At 36.6% G+C, this 19,760-nt stretch overlaps 1 protein-coding gene across 1 annotated transcript in view; it reads left to right on the top strand.

Annotated features, from left to right (window-relative positions):
• Nucleotides 1–4,033: 4,033 nt before the first annotated feature.
• The window catches only part of LOC148301799 (putative G protein-coupled receptor Mth-like 1), a 193,626-nt gene continuing 177,899 nt past the window's right edge, over nucleotides 4,034–19,760 (top strand). Inside the window, exon 1 of the mRNA XM_088272670.1 lies at nucleotides 4,034–5,545. Coding sequence (XP_088128796.1) covers nucleotides 4,462–5,545 — 1,084 coding nt within the window. The 5' untranslated portion in view covers nucleotides 4,034–4,461. The remainder of the gene's footprint in view (nucleotides 5,546–19,760) is intronic.

Raw genomic sequence — 19,760 nt, 5'->3', positions numbered from 1 at the left:
CGTCTATCAACCAATTCATCTGGAATACACAGCTCCTTAAGATACTCTGGAGCCATATTGTGTATTGATTTATACATGAGTAGGCAGAGTTTATACTCAACCCTTTCGGGAAAGCGTAACCAGTGGAGTTTGTGAAGTAGTGGGGTGATGTGACTGAATTTAGAAATTCCAAAAATTAGTCTCGCTGCTGCGTTTAACACTGATTGCAGTCGAGTCATTTTATTGTTTGGTAGACCCGTGTATATACCGTTACATACCCTCCGATTTTAGGTTCTGATTGATATGTTCGTGCCAAAACTTTTACGGCCGTCCTCGTTCTGATCTTCCGCTCACATTAGCCAAATATACATACTTTCTTAGTCATTCTCTCATTATCCATGTCTCCATCCATTCGCTAACGCTAATGGATAAATGAATAACGGAGAGAATGAAAATTCAAAGCCTTCTTCCTTCAAGTAATATTCCTCTCTTTTTTTCTGTGGAGTGTTATTTATTCGTTACATTAAGATCTTTATTTAGATCTCACATTTCGATTGTAATTAAGGTTGTATATAGTGCATAGCACAAGATAAAGTGAATAAGAAAAATGTAAAGCGCCCTTGAGACGATATGTTGTAAAGATGGCGCTTTATAAACAATATTATTAAGTAATAGGACGGCATGAAATTAGAGAAGGTAAATAATGTATCCAAAGACAACCTACCTATGCGGCGAAATGGTATGATTGTGGCAGCAATACTAGTATAATAAGGTACTTATTAATACATAATGTCAAGTTTCCTAACAATAGAGTAAAGTACGATGAATTCTTTAAGGGCCTTTTCTCATGCTACCGTTGTTCTCTATTTCCAAACTGCTTTAACTTCATGCTTCAAATCCACCTCACAATGGGCTCCGTTATTGCCATATAAATTATAAATTTTAGAGTACAAGGCTAAACCAAATATGCAGAACAGACAGCCTCTCGTGTTCCCATACTCCTTCGTATTATTTTGTCATGAAGAAAATGCCACAGGAGAGGATTCACGTCTAAGATTTGTATTTTCCCTAAATAATGCCCGAAAGAACTAGTATAAAAGATAAAAATAAAACATTTTTAATGGGTGAGGCAGAAAGGTTGCTGCATTAAAAGAAAATATCCAAAACATGACCATTCCACTGAATTTTGAATAAAAATAATTTATCAACAAAACCTATGGACTTTCCATAATCGAGGCTTTATTAAATGAGATTAAAGTATGCAGTTCTTTGTGAATCGATCATATAGCCTAGTATCTAACTAATCAACCATCGAACCACTTCTGTGCAGGGGTAGGCAAAGAGAATAGAATGCCACACCAATCTGTCGATGCAAACGATCTTCGCATCTTCCATATGCATGCATCTCCTCATATATACCCACCGATTATTCCGACTGCTGACCCGACCGCTTTCAAGTATTTGAAATACTTGATCGTGCCAAGTCTTCTCCAGCTTAGTATCTTGGTAGGATAAACCAATATAACGTAAGCTACTTATAAAAAAACACGTGATTATGCACAATTTTTCGAGTGTGTCCAATTCTTTGTTCATAAATCTGGGTTTCTCCACTTAGGAGTTATTTATCATTATTAGTCATCACATGGTTGATTGCAAAAAAATCACACACTACTCAAATTTCGGAAGTTGTATTCGTAAAAAGTATTACATATATAACAAAATTGACCAATCAAAACGAGAAAGCCACTTTAAAGAGGCACAGTAATCTAACACACATATTTGAAAACATGACAAATGACTACTATTTTTTATACATAAGAAAGCAGTCGACTAACAAGCTGGTAAACCAATTTACGAGTTCTTCGATTTGGTAGACCATTTAATAAATTGTGTTTAATGGATTGAAATGATTTAGCTTTTTACAATCGATAATATAACCCAAGCACGTTATTGTGCACTCTACATAAGATGTCGGACTTATAAAAAACCCTTTGATCTGTCCAGGCAACACAAATTAAAGACTTGAAATTTTATTTATTTTTATGATATTTGGGTTATAAGTTATAAGTAACTAACGGTTGTGGGTCATAAAGTGTCTTCAAGTACCTAAGCAGAAGGACAAGAAGTATCTTCTGAATGTTATTGTATGCCTTTGGTTGGTACCACTGTTAATCCCGTCGACAAATAATATTTAGTACTGAACTCTTTCTTCGAATCACAAGTTATGTTAATCCCCACTTAACGAAAGGATTAAGTCTCACAACACATAATGCTTGAAGATGAGTTTTGTAAATAATTCGATAAGTATCATTGCAACTAATGGACAAAAAATATGTACAAAATCATTGGTAATTTAGATTATTTTTTCATTGAAAGAGATCCTGTATGGAAAATAATCATACATGTATAATGTTTTTAATCTCATGTTCGCTCAGATTTTTTAATTTATTTCATATAGGAATTGCATTTATTATTTACCTTGCTTAGTATGACAAGGTTTATAGATCATTAAGTGGATTTTTGTTTTTTTCAACAAAATAAAAATTTAAATCTGTGTTGGGAACAGGAGAAATAATCTACTGTGGGCCAATCAGGAACTTCTCAGCATTTACGCATTGCTGGGAGGAAACCACGTAAAACTCCTCGGGAGAAGGCGGACTGTTGACTGTCATCAACAGACCTTCCGTTCCACTAGAAGAGGGTTCGGCATTTTGGGTCCTAGCTTGGTTCATGGTAGGTACCCATGTCTTTCACTATTTTTATCATGCAGATTCGCTCAGATTTCAGCTGAGGGCGCTGTCACATCTGTTCAATGCAGGGTTATCTCGACTACTACTACTAATACCATCACGCAGTTTCTCTGCAGGGGTAGACAGAGAAGATGGAACGCCACACGCTTCTGTCCCGATATATATTCCTAACTTCCTTCACATCCATACATATAGTCATACATACCCTCCGATTACGTAGATTTTTGACACCATCAGATTCAAGGTTGATCTGGTTGTGCCAAGTCTTTTTCTTTATCTCGACAGTAATGAATTATTTTAAATAATAATAATAAACGATTATGCCGATTGAAAATAAAAACACGTCCACATAAGCAAAATTGATAGTACCTATATAACGGAGTGCTAGCACCAACACTGAAATAAAGAAGCGAAACATGGAGTTGGTAATATTTTTTTTATAAAAAACGCTCTTCACACAGCAAACTGCACCTGAGGACTGTTATCTCCTTGTACCCACATACATAAATACTGCTCATTGACAAACGAGAAATGATCCCCGAAGGAGCTCAATCTAATCAGGTAGCCTTAGCATCTATGTGCAGAAAGAAAATAAAAATAAGAAAAATGACTTCCCTGCTGGCTTGAATTGAATGAATAGGACAAATTGTCACGATGATTACGAAACTTTTTTGAAAGCATTGGAATTCTTAGGTTAAGGCACCAGATAAGCATTCTATATACACACTATGCTGAGACTTAATTATATGACCGCATTCAAATGCATTTTTGACCCATTTTTATTATCGTTAGGATAATTGAAATTTATTTTCATTATAGTATACATACATACATACAAATATTGTACGTTTTTACTTAATTTCTGTAGGTTAATTATTACTTTTAAAAAGCGCCGGCATTCCATTGTATTTTTATTTGTGCCCTTTCAAAAGAAATATCCGCCTTGGACGCTTTCTATAGCCGGTCCCGACCGGGATATTAGTTTAGTCTCGGCAGCAAGCAATGTAGTCATCGAAAAGTGAGAAGAAAAAATGTCTAGGTCATCGTTATCGAGTCATCGCGGATCGCGGTTTCCTAGTCATCTCTTGCTACAAAACCTTTCCCAACTCGGAGATCGGACGGCCTACCGCGCACCACCGAGTTGCAGCTTGCAGTTGTGTCGAGTGAAATTCTCCAGTGCATTCGACCTTCGGGGGTGAGGGGGTCGGAGAGAAAGGGACAGAGCGGGGGCGAGAACGCGAGCGCAAAGGAGAGAGAAGACCCGACGACAAACGCCGTTGACTTACAAAAACCGTCGTCTCTTCAGTATAGCGCGAGACGCGCCGAGAACTGGTCGCTTTTTGGGGTATATTTCGCCGCCGCATTTTGCCTTAGCGCACGCCGACTACCTGTGGATCGAACGCGAGAAGTTTACTAACAAAAAATACATAGAATTTGTGCGTGTCCCCGGATTTATTTATTCCTCAGCTGTCGCGCTCTTTCGTTGTGCAACAATAAAAACTTAGTGGAGGAAGAAGTGTTTATATTTAAAAAAAATTGCTATTCGAATCGACTGGATACGATTTTGTATACCTGAAAGTGAAACGTTACCTGTGACGTTTGACGTTTGATTTTATTTATTTTTATTATTTTCAAACTTAAACGGGTGCAATGCGCGAAAGGTGTTTTTGACGGAAGTATGTAACGTTACATATAAACTGGAAATTAAAAAAATAAACTGTCGACGCGCGCCATGCTAAAGTTTGTATTGATTTCACTGACCATCATCGTCTTGTGGAGTCAAGAAGGCTCCACCGCCAACAAGGTTACTCCGGCTCCCGTGGCCGTGTGGAAGTGCTGCCGGATCGGCGAGGGGTTGCACCGCGACGGAGAAGGCTTCCGATGCGAACCGGGCGCTTCGCCCCTTTGGGCGCCTTTGGTATACGCACCTCGCCGCCGGACCTACCTGGCGGTCGGGACGGTGCCCTCCCACTGGTCCGTCGCCGAGGCGCGCAGCCCGCCGTGCCCGCCGCCCCTGCGGCCCGCGCTCATCCGGTCGGACAAGCCGCAGCCGAGCTTCATCCTGTTCGCCAACGGGTCCCTATGGCTCCAGGAGACGGAAACCATGCTGCCCCCAACGTCGTTCTGCGTGGACGCGAACGCGGCCGTGGTCTGTTTGGAGACGGACGAGGGCCCTCCGAACGCGGTCGACGGGGACGCATCCTCGCTCGCCCAACCCAAGCGTAGGATCAAGGTGAAGAAGTGCTGCGGAGAGCGCGCGGCCTACAGCGAGAAGAGCGGGTCCTGCGTGGCCACCGAGGCGTTCCCGGAGCTGCTGCCGGAGGACGTGGCCCTGGACGCGGGGGCGGAGGACAACGGCACGCTGGAGGCGCAGCTGGCGAGCGGCTTCCCGAGCTGCCAGCGCGAGGGCGGGCTGGTGATCGCGGGCAGCCTGCGGGACGCCGCGCTGCGGGCGGACGGGGCGCTGCGCCTGCCCGGCGCGGGCCTGCTGCTGCCGCGCGACCACTTCTGCGTGGACCGGGTGCTCGAGTCGCGCGACCGGGCCAGCGTGTTCGCGTGCTCGGCCAGCGTGCCCACCGTGGTGGCGAGCGACGGCTCGGACATCCGCTTCACGCTGTACCCGATCGGGCTGCTCATCAGCACGGCCTTCCTGCTGGCCACGCTGGCCGCCGGCTTCCTGCTGCCGCCCTCGCACCACGCGCTGCACTGGCGCTGCCAGACGCACTACATCGGCTGCCTGCTCGTGGGGGACCTCATCCTGGCCATCACCCAGCTGGCGAGCAACTCCATATCGGGAACCGCCTGCGTCTTCATGGGTAACAATTTATTCGTCCTAATAATAACTCTATATTTTCTAATATCAAATCAGTAACTATTTCACAATGTATCGTAATATAATGGTAGTTCATATTACTAACTTTTATGTAAAAGTTCTCAATATTTTGAAAAATTATCGATTTCAATGTTCTGTTTAGTTTCTATCTGTCATCTACGGGCTATTCGATTGTTTGTTTTTGAATAACAATAATATTATTGATGATACAATATATTAATGAGAGTAGATTATTGTAACGGTATATACACGGGTCTACCAAACAATAAAATGACTCGACTGCAATCAGTGTTAAACGCAGCAGCGAGACTAATTTTTGGAATTTCTAAATTCAGTCACATCACCCCACTACTTCACAAACTCCACTGGTTACGCTTTCCAGAAAGGGTTGAGTATAAACTCTGCCTACTCATGTATAAATCAATACACAATATGGCTCCAGAGTATCTTAAGGAGCTGTGTATTCCAGATGAATTGGTTGATAGACGTCTCACGCTTCGATCGGCTACAACATCTGCAATGGGCAAAGTTATCTTACCAGCTCGCAAGCAACGCACTAAATTTGGCGAGCGTGCCTTTGCTGTTGCAGGACCGACGGCGTGGAATGCTCTTCCACCAATGGTTAGAAATAGTGAGAGTGAGATGATCTTTAGAAAAAGACTAAAAACACATTTGTTTTCTAAATCATTTCCACCATAATATTTTCCCCAATTCATTCACCGTGAAGCGCCCTTGAGGTATTTTTTTACGAAAATGGCGCTATATAAGTTATCCAATTTTATTATTATTATTATTATTAAATATTACGTCGAAATATGTCATACCTACCTACATCGTGGATTTTAAACTACATACTTTATTTTATCGCTTCATAAATATTGCATTAACACGAAATTCAGTAGACTAGACATTTATCTATGATAATATATTTCTAAAATAATGATAATAATGATAATGATAATTTAGGATGAATAATATTGCTCTTTTCGCACAATACAAAATTACCTAAATGGCGTTAATTTAAAATAGAGATCATTAGAATATCGTAGTACCTACGCACAATGGAACCACTTTATTCGGATGATTCGATGTTCGGCACATTTTAATGACAAAAATATGTTCCAATATTCGTCGGCGTTTTTGATATTCGTCTCCTTAAGAAAATAAACAACAAAAGACATCGGACAAGTTATTTTTTTAAAATCAACTGCTACTGTACCATGCTTTGGAGTTTGGAGTACTGTAGCTGATGTTATAATTGTAAATTTCCTCCTAAATAAAGCTAGCCCCTTTCCGCTTCTACCACGATATATTCACAGTACAATTTAGATTTTTTGTATTAAGGCCCAGTATTGAAAAAAGAAAAAAAAATAAAGAAAGATGAAAGCAGACTGAATGCAGTCGAAATGCGATCCCTCAGACGAATGTGTGGCAAAACGATGTTTGATAGATGTTCGAATGATGAAATAAGGAAAGAATGTAAGGCTGAGATAAGCATTATCGATAAAATTAAGAAAGGTGTGTTGAGATGGTTTGGACATGTGGAGCGTATGAGTGAAGAAAGAACGGTTAAACAAATTTATGGAGCGAATGTAGTTGGAAAAAGAAGCAGAGGACGACCGAGGAAAACTTGGCACAATCAGGTATGTCAAATACTTGAAAGCGGCCGGGTCAGGAGTCGTAATAATCGTCGGGTATGTATGAGGAGATGCATGAATGTAGAAGAGGCAAAGAATGTTTGCAAAGACAGAGTGGTGTGGCGTTCGATTCTCTCTGCCTACCCCTGCGGGGAAGCGGCGTGATGGTTAGTAAGTTAAGGCCCAGTATTGACCTCCCTTGTGGTCTCCAGTAGAATGAATGCGACTTAACGAATGCTGGGCCTTAATATTTGCTAGTACCTACCATATTTTAGTCTATATGCTTCGAACTCTCGGTAATCAATGAATGGCGAATGGAGAGATTCCACTGTGACCATAATGACCGAAATGTAACTTACACGCTTCTAGCATTATGTACCTACCAGATATGGAAGAAAATGGTACATTAGATAACCTACTTCTTAAGTTTAAGGTACCTATTAGGTGCACTAATCGATCTCCTAATTAATACACACGTGTAAGTATGTTTAACATGACAACTCATGCATAATAGAGTATCTACCTTTAGTTTAAACATGCAATTCACACACTATCTAAAAAAACTACAGACTTTCTCAACCTGTAGTTTTCGAAACTATAGTCGTATTCACATTAAAAAACTAAAAAGTGGTCTTATATACTTAAGTGTTTTTAAATCATCATGTTTTCCACAAAGTTAATGCCAAATCAATTAATACTATAAACACGATAAGTACGATCAAAATATAGTTATTACTTTATACCTCCATTATTTCTTCACAGATTTCAATAAAATTAACCAGAATTTTTGTATTTTTTTACATAAATTTATTTTTTAATTTAAACAAAATAATTATACATTTTGTATATTAAAAGCATTTTCAACTTTGTGGTATGGTAATAAAACATCTCCTTACCATCCATTGTTTACTTTGTAAAAAAAAAGTGGTATTACACTAAGTAAACAATGGATGGTAATGTGAAAATTATGTTAGTATATTTTGTGTATTTTTACCGATATTTTTGCAATTTTTGTACTGTACTGTAGTTGGCTACTATGAATTCGATTTAGCGTGACAAGTGACCATGCGAATCAGTGAAAACTTGATACTGTTACAGCAGAAATGATGCAAATCTTGGCAAAGCCATTGACCATAATTTCGCGATTACGCTAGCCGATTATAAACTGGCTGCCACAGTTTATTCGCATTGATAGGCAACTACGTTAATTTATTTTTTTACCTACATTCTTTCTTGTTCTATTCTCACATTCATTCTTAGCCATTATATCATCATCCGTTCGCTCCGCGTGTCGAAATAACGTCAAAGAGACTTATCTCTTATATTATCGCTGACAGCCTTACATTGCTTTCCAATGTCTTAATTATCCATTTTTTCAATATTATTATTTTTTTTTTCGAAAATCGTTTACGCGGTTGCAAATCAACGGCATTAAATCTGTTTTCATCCTTCTTTTACCGATTTTATATTTCACTTCTATACATCAGTGTTGGCTCTAGCACTCCGCTGTGTAGTGCCAGATTATGATCAATAGAAACATTCGATTGGAGTAATAGGGATAACCCTATTGGTAATGGGAGAGAGAAAAAAATTATACTTAATGTATAATGTAACAATTCGACATCGTGGTGCAATTATATACATATTGTAATAGAGAAATGCTGAATGGATTCTCGTCACACGCTAAATAAATACATTTAAATATGCAAATAAAGACATTCTATAAATTTTGTCAATGAAATTACGTTGTATTAGGTTCATTTTATTATTAATTCACGGATATTATTTATTGCCTTGGCAGTAACTTTGTTGAATAACTGATGATTTAAATGTAAAAATAAAACGCTATAATTTAAATACAACTAAAGTTTCAAAAACTACAGTTGTTCTCATCAACAAGTGAGCTTTGTATTTTCACCCGTTGATGATAATATCTGCAGTTCGGGAAATTTGTCCTGTGTATATATATATTTTTTAAATTGATCTCATACAAGTTTATTATTTTCTTAAATATTTATTGTATGTTTATATTATATTATATGCTTATTTTCATATTTAACCCTTTGCACTCGAGTGCCGCCTCTATGGCGGCATGAATGGTTTGCCGTATTACACGAGTGCCGCCGCTGCGGCGGCAAGAAAACAAAGTCTTATTTCTCAATAATTCAATTAATTCAGGTATTTCCCGAAAGAAATGGAACTCTTAACCGAATATTCTAAAATAACCTATTATATAAATATAAGGACTTTTTTTAATACAGTTTTATTTGCCGATTAAGTATATTTTATTTCCAATGCATTCATGTGGAGGTCAATCACGTACACACAGAATAGTTCCTTATCAGGAAAGAGTGGACTGTTATATTATTAAACTAAGATTATGAAATGGATCCGTTCATTCGCTAATATTTTTATTATCACGTTATTATTTGTTATTACGTAAATAAAATGATTATTCATACTATTTGTGGACATTCAACTTCTGTGGTTCATTGATTTATTTAGAATTACTATGACTCGTCATATTCTTGTTTAGTGATCTTGTTATTATTATTTTATGGTACATAGTTATATTAGTTATCACACTACGCACTTAGGTATTATTGTGTTAACATTATCAATGATATTCATTTAACCCTATAACTAGTTAAAATTAACGCACCGTTTTCAGTTCCAATTTTTAAAGCCTTTCAGTGCTTTTGCCCTACAAGAAAGGATAATTTGTCAAAAAAAAAACAGTTTGTGATATTTTGTAATTGTATAAATTGATCGTTGGGCATTTATTTGGAAAACATCTTTTTTATTTCGAAGTAAAAAAAATCGTATACTCTAAGAATATACACAAGGGAATTTTGCGATGTAAAAAAATATTCAATTCAATTCAATTTATTCAGTAAAATCATATATATTACAACCTAAAATTTAAAGCGTATACTTACTTACATTAGCACAAACATATGAAGTAAACAAGAACACTCTTGTTAAAGATGTAGAAGAATCCCGCTTCGAAATACCCCCTCAGACGCATGGAACAGATCAATATCCGGCGTCATATATTCAGCATAGCGATAGCTTCTTCCCACTTGCATAACCGTCGGCAGGTTGCTCCTGTAAATAGGAATATAAGGTGTCCTGGATTATTTATCTTTTTCCAAAGTAAACCATGATGTTTTTGATGACGAAACTAAAACCAGTAATCACAGTTTTTACAACAAAAAAATATGTTATCAAATTTAGTTAAAAAATAATATACATTAATTTTTTAAATCTGAAATAACCAGTTTTTAAAGATCTACATTTTTTATTCTTATTTAGACTACATGGAAGTCAAGAATCTCGACAGCCAGCTCAACTTTGTCGTTTAGAAAACGTATCGCCTAAATCCACCCCTAGGCGATGAATAAAAAATATATTTTATCCTCTTGCTCTGTGGTTTTGTTTAAAAATGAATTACTATTAACACTCGGAAAACAATTTCAATTCGTTCCGCGAGGTGTTCGTTGTATAAATATTCATTAGCTGAATCCCGGTTTCCGTCCCGGTAATAACTAGCATCTCGTATTCGTCCCGACTGCTTCCAGCTACGAGTTTATTCCCGCACTTGCGATATAAGTGGGACACTAAGTTTACCGAGTGAGGGTACGTTCACACAGCTAAACTTAACCGCAGTATTTTTCAGAAGTAATTGAACCCGACTGTTCAAGTTTCTTGTAGTCTTCTTCTTCTTGGTGTAGGCTTTGTGGCCAGTTTTTAAGAGGGATTAGCTTCCTGCTATGTTGATTCCCAGCTGTCAATCCATCTATCCCTTTGGTGGTCTGCCCGGAAGTCGTCTGCCTTAGGGTTGGCCGTGCGGTGCGATGTGGGGGGGAGTCTGGATGGTTCCATCTCCTCACATGCGCATACCATTGTCTTCGTTGTCTTCCCCACCTAACGACGTCTTGGATCTCGCATATTTCTTATAGTGATTTTCTTAATTAATATATGAAATTAATATGTTCGTAAAACTTATACCTTGTAATGTAATATTTGATGTAAACATAAGTCAAGTACCTACGTACGAGTACTTAACCATCATTTTACATTTATGTATCGAAAGTTATTATAGTAATTTTGATTTGTTACCGATACACATAGGAGAGCATCATGTATTAGAATATGTACTCGCATATTAGAAAATGTTAAACCAGAATAACAGGTTTATATACACATATAAATTCAAGTATTTTATCTGATTCTCTTTGGACCTGGAAACGATCTCGTAATCTATAGTCCATTTCAAACATCGAGATCATTCATGTTCACAACATCATTTTAATAATTGCGTTTTTCTGATTGTTTATTTGGAGAGAAAAAAACATTTAGTAAGATATGAAATTGTTTATATGTTTACGTCGTTCAAGCGTTATAAGATTAACCAATAATAAGATTTGACGGTAGTCACGGAATTCGACAGTGGATCAACTTACAATTTGAAACAAGGCATGCTACACATCACTGAAGATAAATCAATTCATATCAAATCTGATGTCATATAAATACACTCAAAAGTCCCTGTTGACATTATTATCGGCATGTAAATTTCGCTAGGAAATTTACCAATGTGACCCATTAACGATTTCAGGTCGTTTGCTATCTATTATCTATTTTTCCTGACAATAATACTCAGGAATCGAACAAAGATAAATAAACAGCAAATTATTAGATTAAAACCAATATTTTTAGCTTTTCCACTTTTTTTATTTGACCAGCGACCGGGTTTCGTCGTTACCGACATCATCAGACTGGTGATGTCGGTAACGACGAAACCCGGTCGCTGGTCAAATAAAAAAAGTGGAAAAGCTAAAAATATTGGTTTTAATCTAATAACAAATTAAAAATGCAATTCCATCACGAAGTGTCAGTGGATAATATAAATCTATTAAACAGCAAATGTTTGACAATTCAAGTCAACTCACGCTTCTTGAATGACCAAAAGCACAGAGAAAGTGTATATTGCAAAGAGTTACCAAATTTCTACTTTCCTGCAAATCTTGTCAAACAAAACAAATCGGGTTACGTTTGTATGTTATTTATTTCGTATTTTTAATAGATCCTGAATCTTGGGATTCCTGATCGCCGATAACTTACTAGAGAAAAATAATAATAAAACCCTTATCCGCACCCCAATGGTGCATAGGGCACTGCGTCATATAAACGCAGTGTTATCTTGATCGTTTACACATGAAGGAAAGGTGATCAGCCCTCCGCTTCAAGTACCAGTCCAGGGTAATATTGAATAAATATTACAGTGAGAAAATCACTCATATTTATTCTTACCCCCCCTGGGAATCGAACCCGGGTCCTCCAGAACGGTAGCCGAGCGTGCTGACCATTACACTACGGAGGCGGACAACTACTAGACTACTAGACATACTAGAGAAAGTATTGTTTTTCATATATTTTAAATATAATAGATGACTTAGGATAATTGGGACCTTTTACAAGTTCATATATAAAATTCTGTTTCTTTGTTGCCACTTATTTAACGGGGTACGATATATCGCTCATTTGCTAGAACTACGTAACAATTTAATTTGAAAGGTTTAAGTGCGATGAATGAAAACCACAGCTATGCATTAAACTATAATGGTACATTTACGTTTTGCAAAGACAATTCTATCAAATTATGTTAAAACAGTAAAGCGACATGACTATCCAACAAAGTTTCAAATGCGTCTCGTGAAAAATCACAAATTTTGAGTTACGATTTTGTTGTTCTCGCAAATGAGTGCTATGTGTCGTCATTTTATCGAAGTAAAGGGGTCCGCCATCTAAAGTTTTTTTTTCAACTAGTGCTTATTTCGTGAATGGTAACACTTAGCTCATGTCTGATTTGACAGATAATTAGTTTTATCCTTCCGCTGAGCGAATATGGTTGTGTATACGCTTGAACAACGCTTGGAAATATTGCGACATTCGACTTACAGAAGATGCCGATTTTGCCAAAAAAATCATCTTTTCGGATGAAGCTCATTTTGATCTTGGCGGGTATGTAAACAAGCAAAATTGTCGTATTTGGGGCACAGAAAACCCGCACGCATACATTGAAAAGCCGGTACACCCAAAACGAGTCACTGTTTGGTGCGGATTTTGGTCCAGAGGCATAATTGGGCCATTTTTCTTTGAAAATGAGCAAGGAGTGGCCGTTAGTCAATGGCGATCGTTATCGGGCCATGTTGAACGGATTTTTGTTCACAAAAATTGAAGAGGAGGATATTGGCAACATTTGGTTTCAACAGGACGGCGCTACGTGCCACACAGCCGAAGCTACACTCGATGTTTTGCGCCCCATTTTCAAAAAAAAAAAGTTATTTGGCGGACCCTTTATAACCCCTAAACTATGTAGGTACTTAAGTACTTACGATTGTCAGTAAGTATCTACTTAGCAGGTATTGGTAATCAATGTCCAGGTATCCCTTACCGAGAAATTTAAATAGGAGGAATCAACTAATCCTTAACAATATAGTAAATACTTCCAACACTATCATTATCCTTTGTAAATAACGTAAATATGAGTAATGCTTTTCAAACTAGTAATGTTGTGACTTTTGTAATTAGTACCTATCTATAATAAGGTCATTAAAATCATATGAGTGAGTAGGTACCTCCATATTCAGGGCGTTAAATAATATTTCTTTCTTTGACACCCACCTGCGCCCAGTCTCTGCATAAGGGCGCTTGTACACTACATGGAATTTTACTGTCCGGCAGTCCGGTTAGCATGATAAAAAGGATGATTGGCTTAGATTGGCTTGTGCTTTTGTCCGTCTTTCTTCGGATCGGTAAGCTCGATCGGTGCGCGATCACGGTGCGCGTGAACTCGATCACGCTAAACTATCATTGTCGCTTTTATTTGAAAAAAACCGGACTGCCGGACAGTAAAATTCTGTGTAGTTCACAAGCGCCCTGTGTATGTATGTATTAATTTAGGAGAAACGAATACCATTTCGTAAACAAAACCCTACAGCTAGCGCCGAATTAACCCGTCGACTGCTAGACAACTAAATGACCGAAGGTAGAAAACTGTGATAAGTGGCAAAATCGATCACGAACAAGTGGAAAAGGCATCCTCTACTTATGCACATTATTTTATTATGCGGATAGTCTGGTGATCCTTGTCTATCAAGACTAGAGACGATTTCCTACACGCAAAAGTTCTTTGGTCTCCACTCTTTATCTTCCGTTCCAGTCCGGCGATCTGTATTCCACCTGCCCAAGCTGTGGACATAATGACTTCTTCATCCCCACTAGAATCACCATAATACGCGAACGAAGTAAAAGTGATCAAACGCTAACATCGCTTGGACAGCGCATTGAACCGATAAAAATATTTTCTTGTTACGTGGCTGCCACTAGAAATTTGAGAATTCCAGACTACATTTTCGCGCAAACGCTTCCTTCTCGTATACCAGGGGTCGGCGTGACTCTTTAAGCAATATGTGTGGCTCTTTCTTTGTCAAATTCAAAATGACATTTTTTAAAATTATTCTGTGCATATAATTTTTTAGTTCAGTTGGGTAAGGAGCGATGGTGCCGTTTAAACATATGAGCCCTCATAAAACCTTTCTCTTGATAAGAATTGAAAAGAAAACTACCTTTGAAAAAGTACACTAGTTCAAACCACTTTCAAGTTCAATATGCCAATAAAAGGCTCGTTTGATAGCAAACATACCTATTTATACTTTAGACAACCATTAATATGCTCATAGATACTTAGAAAACTATTTATTTATTTTTTGTAGAAAAGGGCTTCGTCAAAATATTTTTTGCCCTGCTTTATTCATCTATGATAAATGTATAAAAAACAAACTAACTAACCATCACGCCATTTCCAAGAAGGGATAGGCTGAGAGAATAGAATGCCTCACCACCCTGTCTTTGCAAGCATTCTTCGCCTCTTCCACGTTCATACATCTTCTCATACATACCCGCCGATTACTACTAACCTGACCACTTTCAAGTATTTGACATACCAGTTCGTTCCAAGTTTTCCTAGGTCTTCCTTTGCTTCTTTTTCCAACTACATTTGCCTCATAAATTTGTTTTACCATTCTTCCTCACTCATACGTTTTACATGTCCAAACCATCTCAACACGCCTATCTTAATTTTATCGTTAATGCTTATCTCAGCCTTGCATTCTTTCCTTATTTCACCATTCGAACATCTATCATACATTGTTTTGCCGCACATTCGTCTGAGGGATCGCATTTCGACTGCATTAAATCTGCTCCAATTAAATTAAATTAAATTCAATCCTCTCTCTGGTCTCAATCCTGCAGATCGGTCTGCAGCAACAGATAACATCTCCTTCGCCATTCCAGTATATTTTCCGAAACCCTCTTCAGCTCCTCATATGTCGAGCAGCCCCAATAATTGTTAGTTAAAAATGGGATCCTTAAAAAATTCCAAACCGTTTCGCTACTCACGTTTGTCTCTTTTGGTCCAAGAGGTTGCCGACCCCTGCGACGTATACCCAACTCAAAAAGTCGGTCACGGAGAGAGCGATGCTTCACAAAAGAGCTTGTTATTCACACTACTCGAAATAATACTATTACGGCTGTGCAAGTGTTCAGCCTTCGTTACGTTTTAGCCAGACATCTGTGCAGTATAAACCTGTCATAACTAAACCTGCAAATGCCTAACAACGTACCAGGTTTGTTTTGCATTGTATTACTTCAAATCTCGACATGTTCAAAATTTGTTATACTTCGCAATTTATTTGAAATTAACCAGAATGTAAATGCCCCAAATTTCAGACCAAATATTTATTTATTTATCTGTTATTTTCATTAAGGCGGGATAATCGATATCCCGCAACTTATTTTCTTTACACTCAGGTAACATTTAACGTACTTGAATTTTTTGCTTAAATCGCTGTTTTTTCTAATTTAAAAAAATAAGTTTTTTTAACAGAAAAGAGTTGATTAAAGATAAGGAGTAAAAAATGGTATTTTTTTTTCCAAATACATATTTTATTAAAAAAATCTTATTGCAATTTATGTTCTAAAAAAATGTGCCCAAACACACGTTTGGCTCCTCACGCAGCCGGTCCCACACTGAATTGTATATTTGAGAGTACACTCTTAATTCATTTGTCAGGCACTTTGTGATAACATCTATCTATTTTGTTATGTAACTTTTATTATAGGTACTAAATATAATATAATACCACTATTTATATATTTGTTTTAATCCATTCTGACACGTGTTTTGATGCATTTAACATCATTATCAAATACTGTATACAATTATGTTGAATGTATGGATACACTTGTCACATTAGATTTTAATAAATACATAGTTGAATTAACCAAATAAAAGTTAAATAAAGACATAAATATTTTTTTGTTCCTCTAATTAACCAATATTTTTACTATACATCTAATAGTCCATAGTTCATTATTTATATATTTTTTATACATTCTGGAGTGTTATATTAATTTTTTTTAAATCCTCTCAAAACTGCGTAGATATTTAGTAAAATTATGAGATTTATGTGCTATTTACAATATTTTCAATGATTTACATTATAGTTTCCATAATATAATAAAATTACATAGGCAGTTGTTATTTTATTCTATGATATCCAGTTCCACCAAGAAATGTCAGTACAAAACTTAAATTTCCATAATATGAATCCAAAAAATATATTTCACTTATTTAGTTACAAGAGATATTTCATTAAGTTAAAACTTCCAATAAAGAAAGTTTAAAATGTTGAGGATGTTCAATTATTTTTAGAAATGTACATTAAATACTTAAGTATATACATTTCTTAGTACCTACTTTTTATGAGCCTATTCGTCGAAACGCACTTGTTAATTTTTTATACGTTTAATTTGGTTTGTGTGAAAGTCTGCATTGCAAAGTGTATGTATTTCGTCTCAAGAAAGTATACCATCATAACTATGGTACGTAGGGTAAACTGAGCTATGCTCGTGATATACTAATAATAATTTCGTGATAGTTTTCATTCTTGTTTAAACACAGTTGTATTCACTTAAATTGACTTGTTTTCTTTATGAAAAATCTCAAAAATTAGCTTAACTTCGAATATGTTTCATAGACATTCGTTTATTTATTATTAATCAATACATTTTTTTTTAATGCATTCACTACGTGATAGAAGAATCCAAGCTTATTGACTGCCTTAAACATATTTTGTTCTTAAATATTTTACTACTTAAATATAACTCCGTCCGCCTCCGTAGTGTAATGGTCAGCACGCTCGGCTACCGTTCCGGAGGTCCCGGGTTCGATTCCCAGGGAGGTCAAATAAATATAAGTGATTTTTTCACTCTAATATTTATTCCATATTACCCTGGACTGGTGCCTGAAGCGGAGGGCTGATCACCTTTCCTTCATGTGTTAACGATCAAGATAACGCTGCGTTTGTATGATGCAGTGCCCTGTGCACCGTTGGGTGCGGATAAGGGTTAGAAGAGAAGAAAAAATATAACTGATCTTTTAAAAAATGATTAAATGAAAAAAATCTGCAGAATCGTAATTCGTGTTTTTGATTTAAATATACATATTAATAACAATATATATGCGCTCCTTTGAAAACAATTTTGTGAAATCTTATGCACTAGGTTTACACCTTACATCACGAGATTGCCTTAAAATATTTTTTTTGAAAACTAAAAATCATAAAAAATCTCGATTTATTTTTCAATGATTCTTAACTCAGTATTTATTTGTTGAACATTACTCGAAAATCCAAACGAAATAAAATATATGCTCAATAGTTTTTATTTAGTAAAAAACCCTAGCATCACGAAGTTTACTCAGTTTACACTATGTTACATACTCATCCTACTTTATTGAGTATGCTAAACTAGATTGCCGACCAGAGTGAGTAGTATATGAGTAGCGGTTTTTTTGGCACTACTCGAGGTTTACTGAATTACGATTTGTTTTTATAAATTTGTACATGACCGTACATGCAAATGTAGTCCCTAATATAGCACAAAACTTTAAGACAAATAATATTATTTTTTAATTGATTTGAATTTTAAACGGATTTGGCATATAGTATAAATGCAAATATTTACTTAGAGTTTCGTTGCAGCTTTATATCTGAAATAGCACTTCAATTCATTATTGGAGTTTTGTTCATTAAACCTTTATTCAACAATTTAAGTGCCGAAGAGCGCGATTGCGCTTACATATACATAGTTCTATGGAAAATGTATGGCACCAATTTTTTTCCAGCATTATTTTCGTCGTTAATTATAAGGGAATATAATCAGTCCAGTGCTTTATGTTAGAATTCGCCTTTATTTTTTTGACCTCCCCCTGGGAATCGAACCCGGCATTGCACTACGGAGACCGATAAAGCGTACATTGACATCAATAAATATTGCAGGTTCACTCTTGGACTAGATCAATATAGAATCCCCCTTATCTTTTTTTCCTGTAACTGTTCCTGTAATTTTTCAGCAGACAAAAATTCTCCGAGGAATAATCTTTCAATAATTATTTTACGAATTGAAATACTGTATTTTTAAATATTTCTCAAGACACTTGGAATAAGATAATTCGCGTTCTCAATGTTCAATTTTATACAATCTCGGTTAATGTATAAAATTTAACAAATGGCGTATTGAAATCAACTTTTTAAGATAATAATTGGGTAGCTAATAGCTTATTCAGATATAAATAATTTTCCGTTATACTGATATAAATTTCAATGGGTTTCGTTTATCAGTTCGTAATTATGCATTACCTTTACATCTCTGTATACTGGAATCGACTTCCATTGTCTATGGCACTCTTTTTCTTCTGTTTTTGTACTTTTCTCGTCCGGGAACATAAAGATTTGCAGCTGATGCCGTTACGATGGTAATCAGGCAACGTTTCAACACGGAGGCTTTGTATTTGCTCTATTTCACATGGAGCGAATCAACGTGCGACTGCGTGGTTACTAGACCCTCAACAGCAGCAATTATACCGCTTAGTCCTGTATTCATAGAGGTTTTAAAACACTCACACTGGTATCCACAGACGTTCCTCAAGAATCTTTCAAAAGGGACACTTTCTTATGTATCTAGGCGCTATTAGAACACTCTTTAGGGGCGAGCCATAATATAATAATAATAAATTGATTGAAATAGTAAAAAGTTCTTCTTTCTACCGGAAAATCTGTAGCTTAATAAACCCCGTATATACCACTATTTCTTAAGATCAATTGTGACAAGTGTTTCGATGCATATATCGTAGCGGTGTTTGAAAATGATGCGGAATGCATCAAAACACTTTTCACAATAGATTTTAAGAAACAGTGGTGTTTACCGAGTAAAACTTAAATATAAAATGGAATAAATAAACCCCTCCTGGTCCTGGGTCAAGTTAAAGGCAGAAGATCCTGTTTACTCTTCTAATTGATATGCCTATCTTGCTCGCTTTTCTTAACGGCCTCTTTTGGCACTAGCTTCTCATAAATTCATCTCTTTTCATGACAAATATAAAAAGGGATATAATATTTTTCCTCAATGTTGTGAATGAACGTGAATGTCAAA

The sequence above is a fragment of the Brachycentrus maculatus genome, unplaced genomic scaffold (assembly GCF_059751285.1).
Source record: "Brachycentrus maculatus isolate JH-2025_06_01 unplaced genomic scaffold, ASM5975128v1 h1tg000514l, whole genome shotgun sequence".
NCBI classification, from domain to species: domain Eukaryota; kingdom Metazoa; phylum Arthropoda; class Insecta; order Trichoptera; family Brachycentridae; genus Brachycentrus; species Brachycentrus maculatus.
This window is presented reverse-complemented; position numbering and strand designations above follow the sequence as displayed.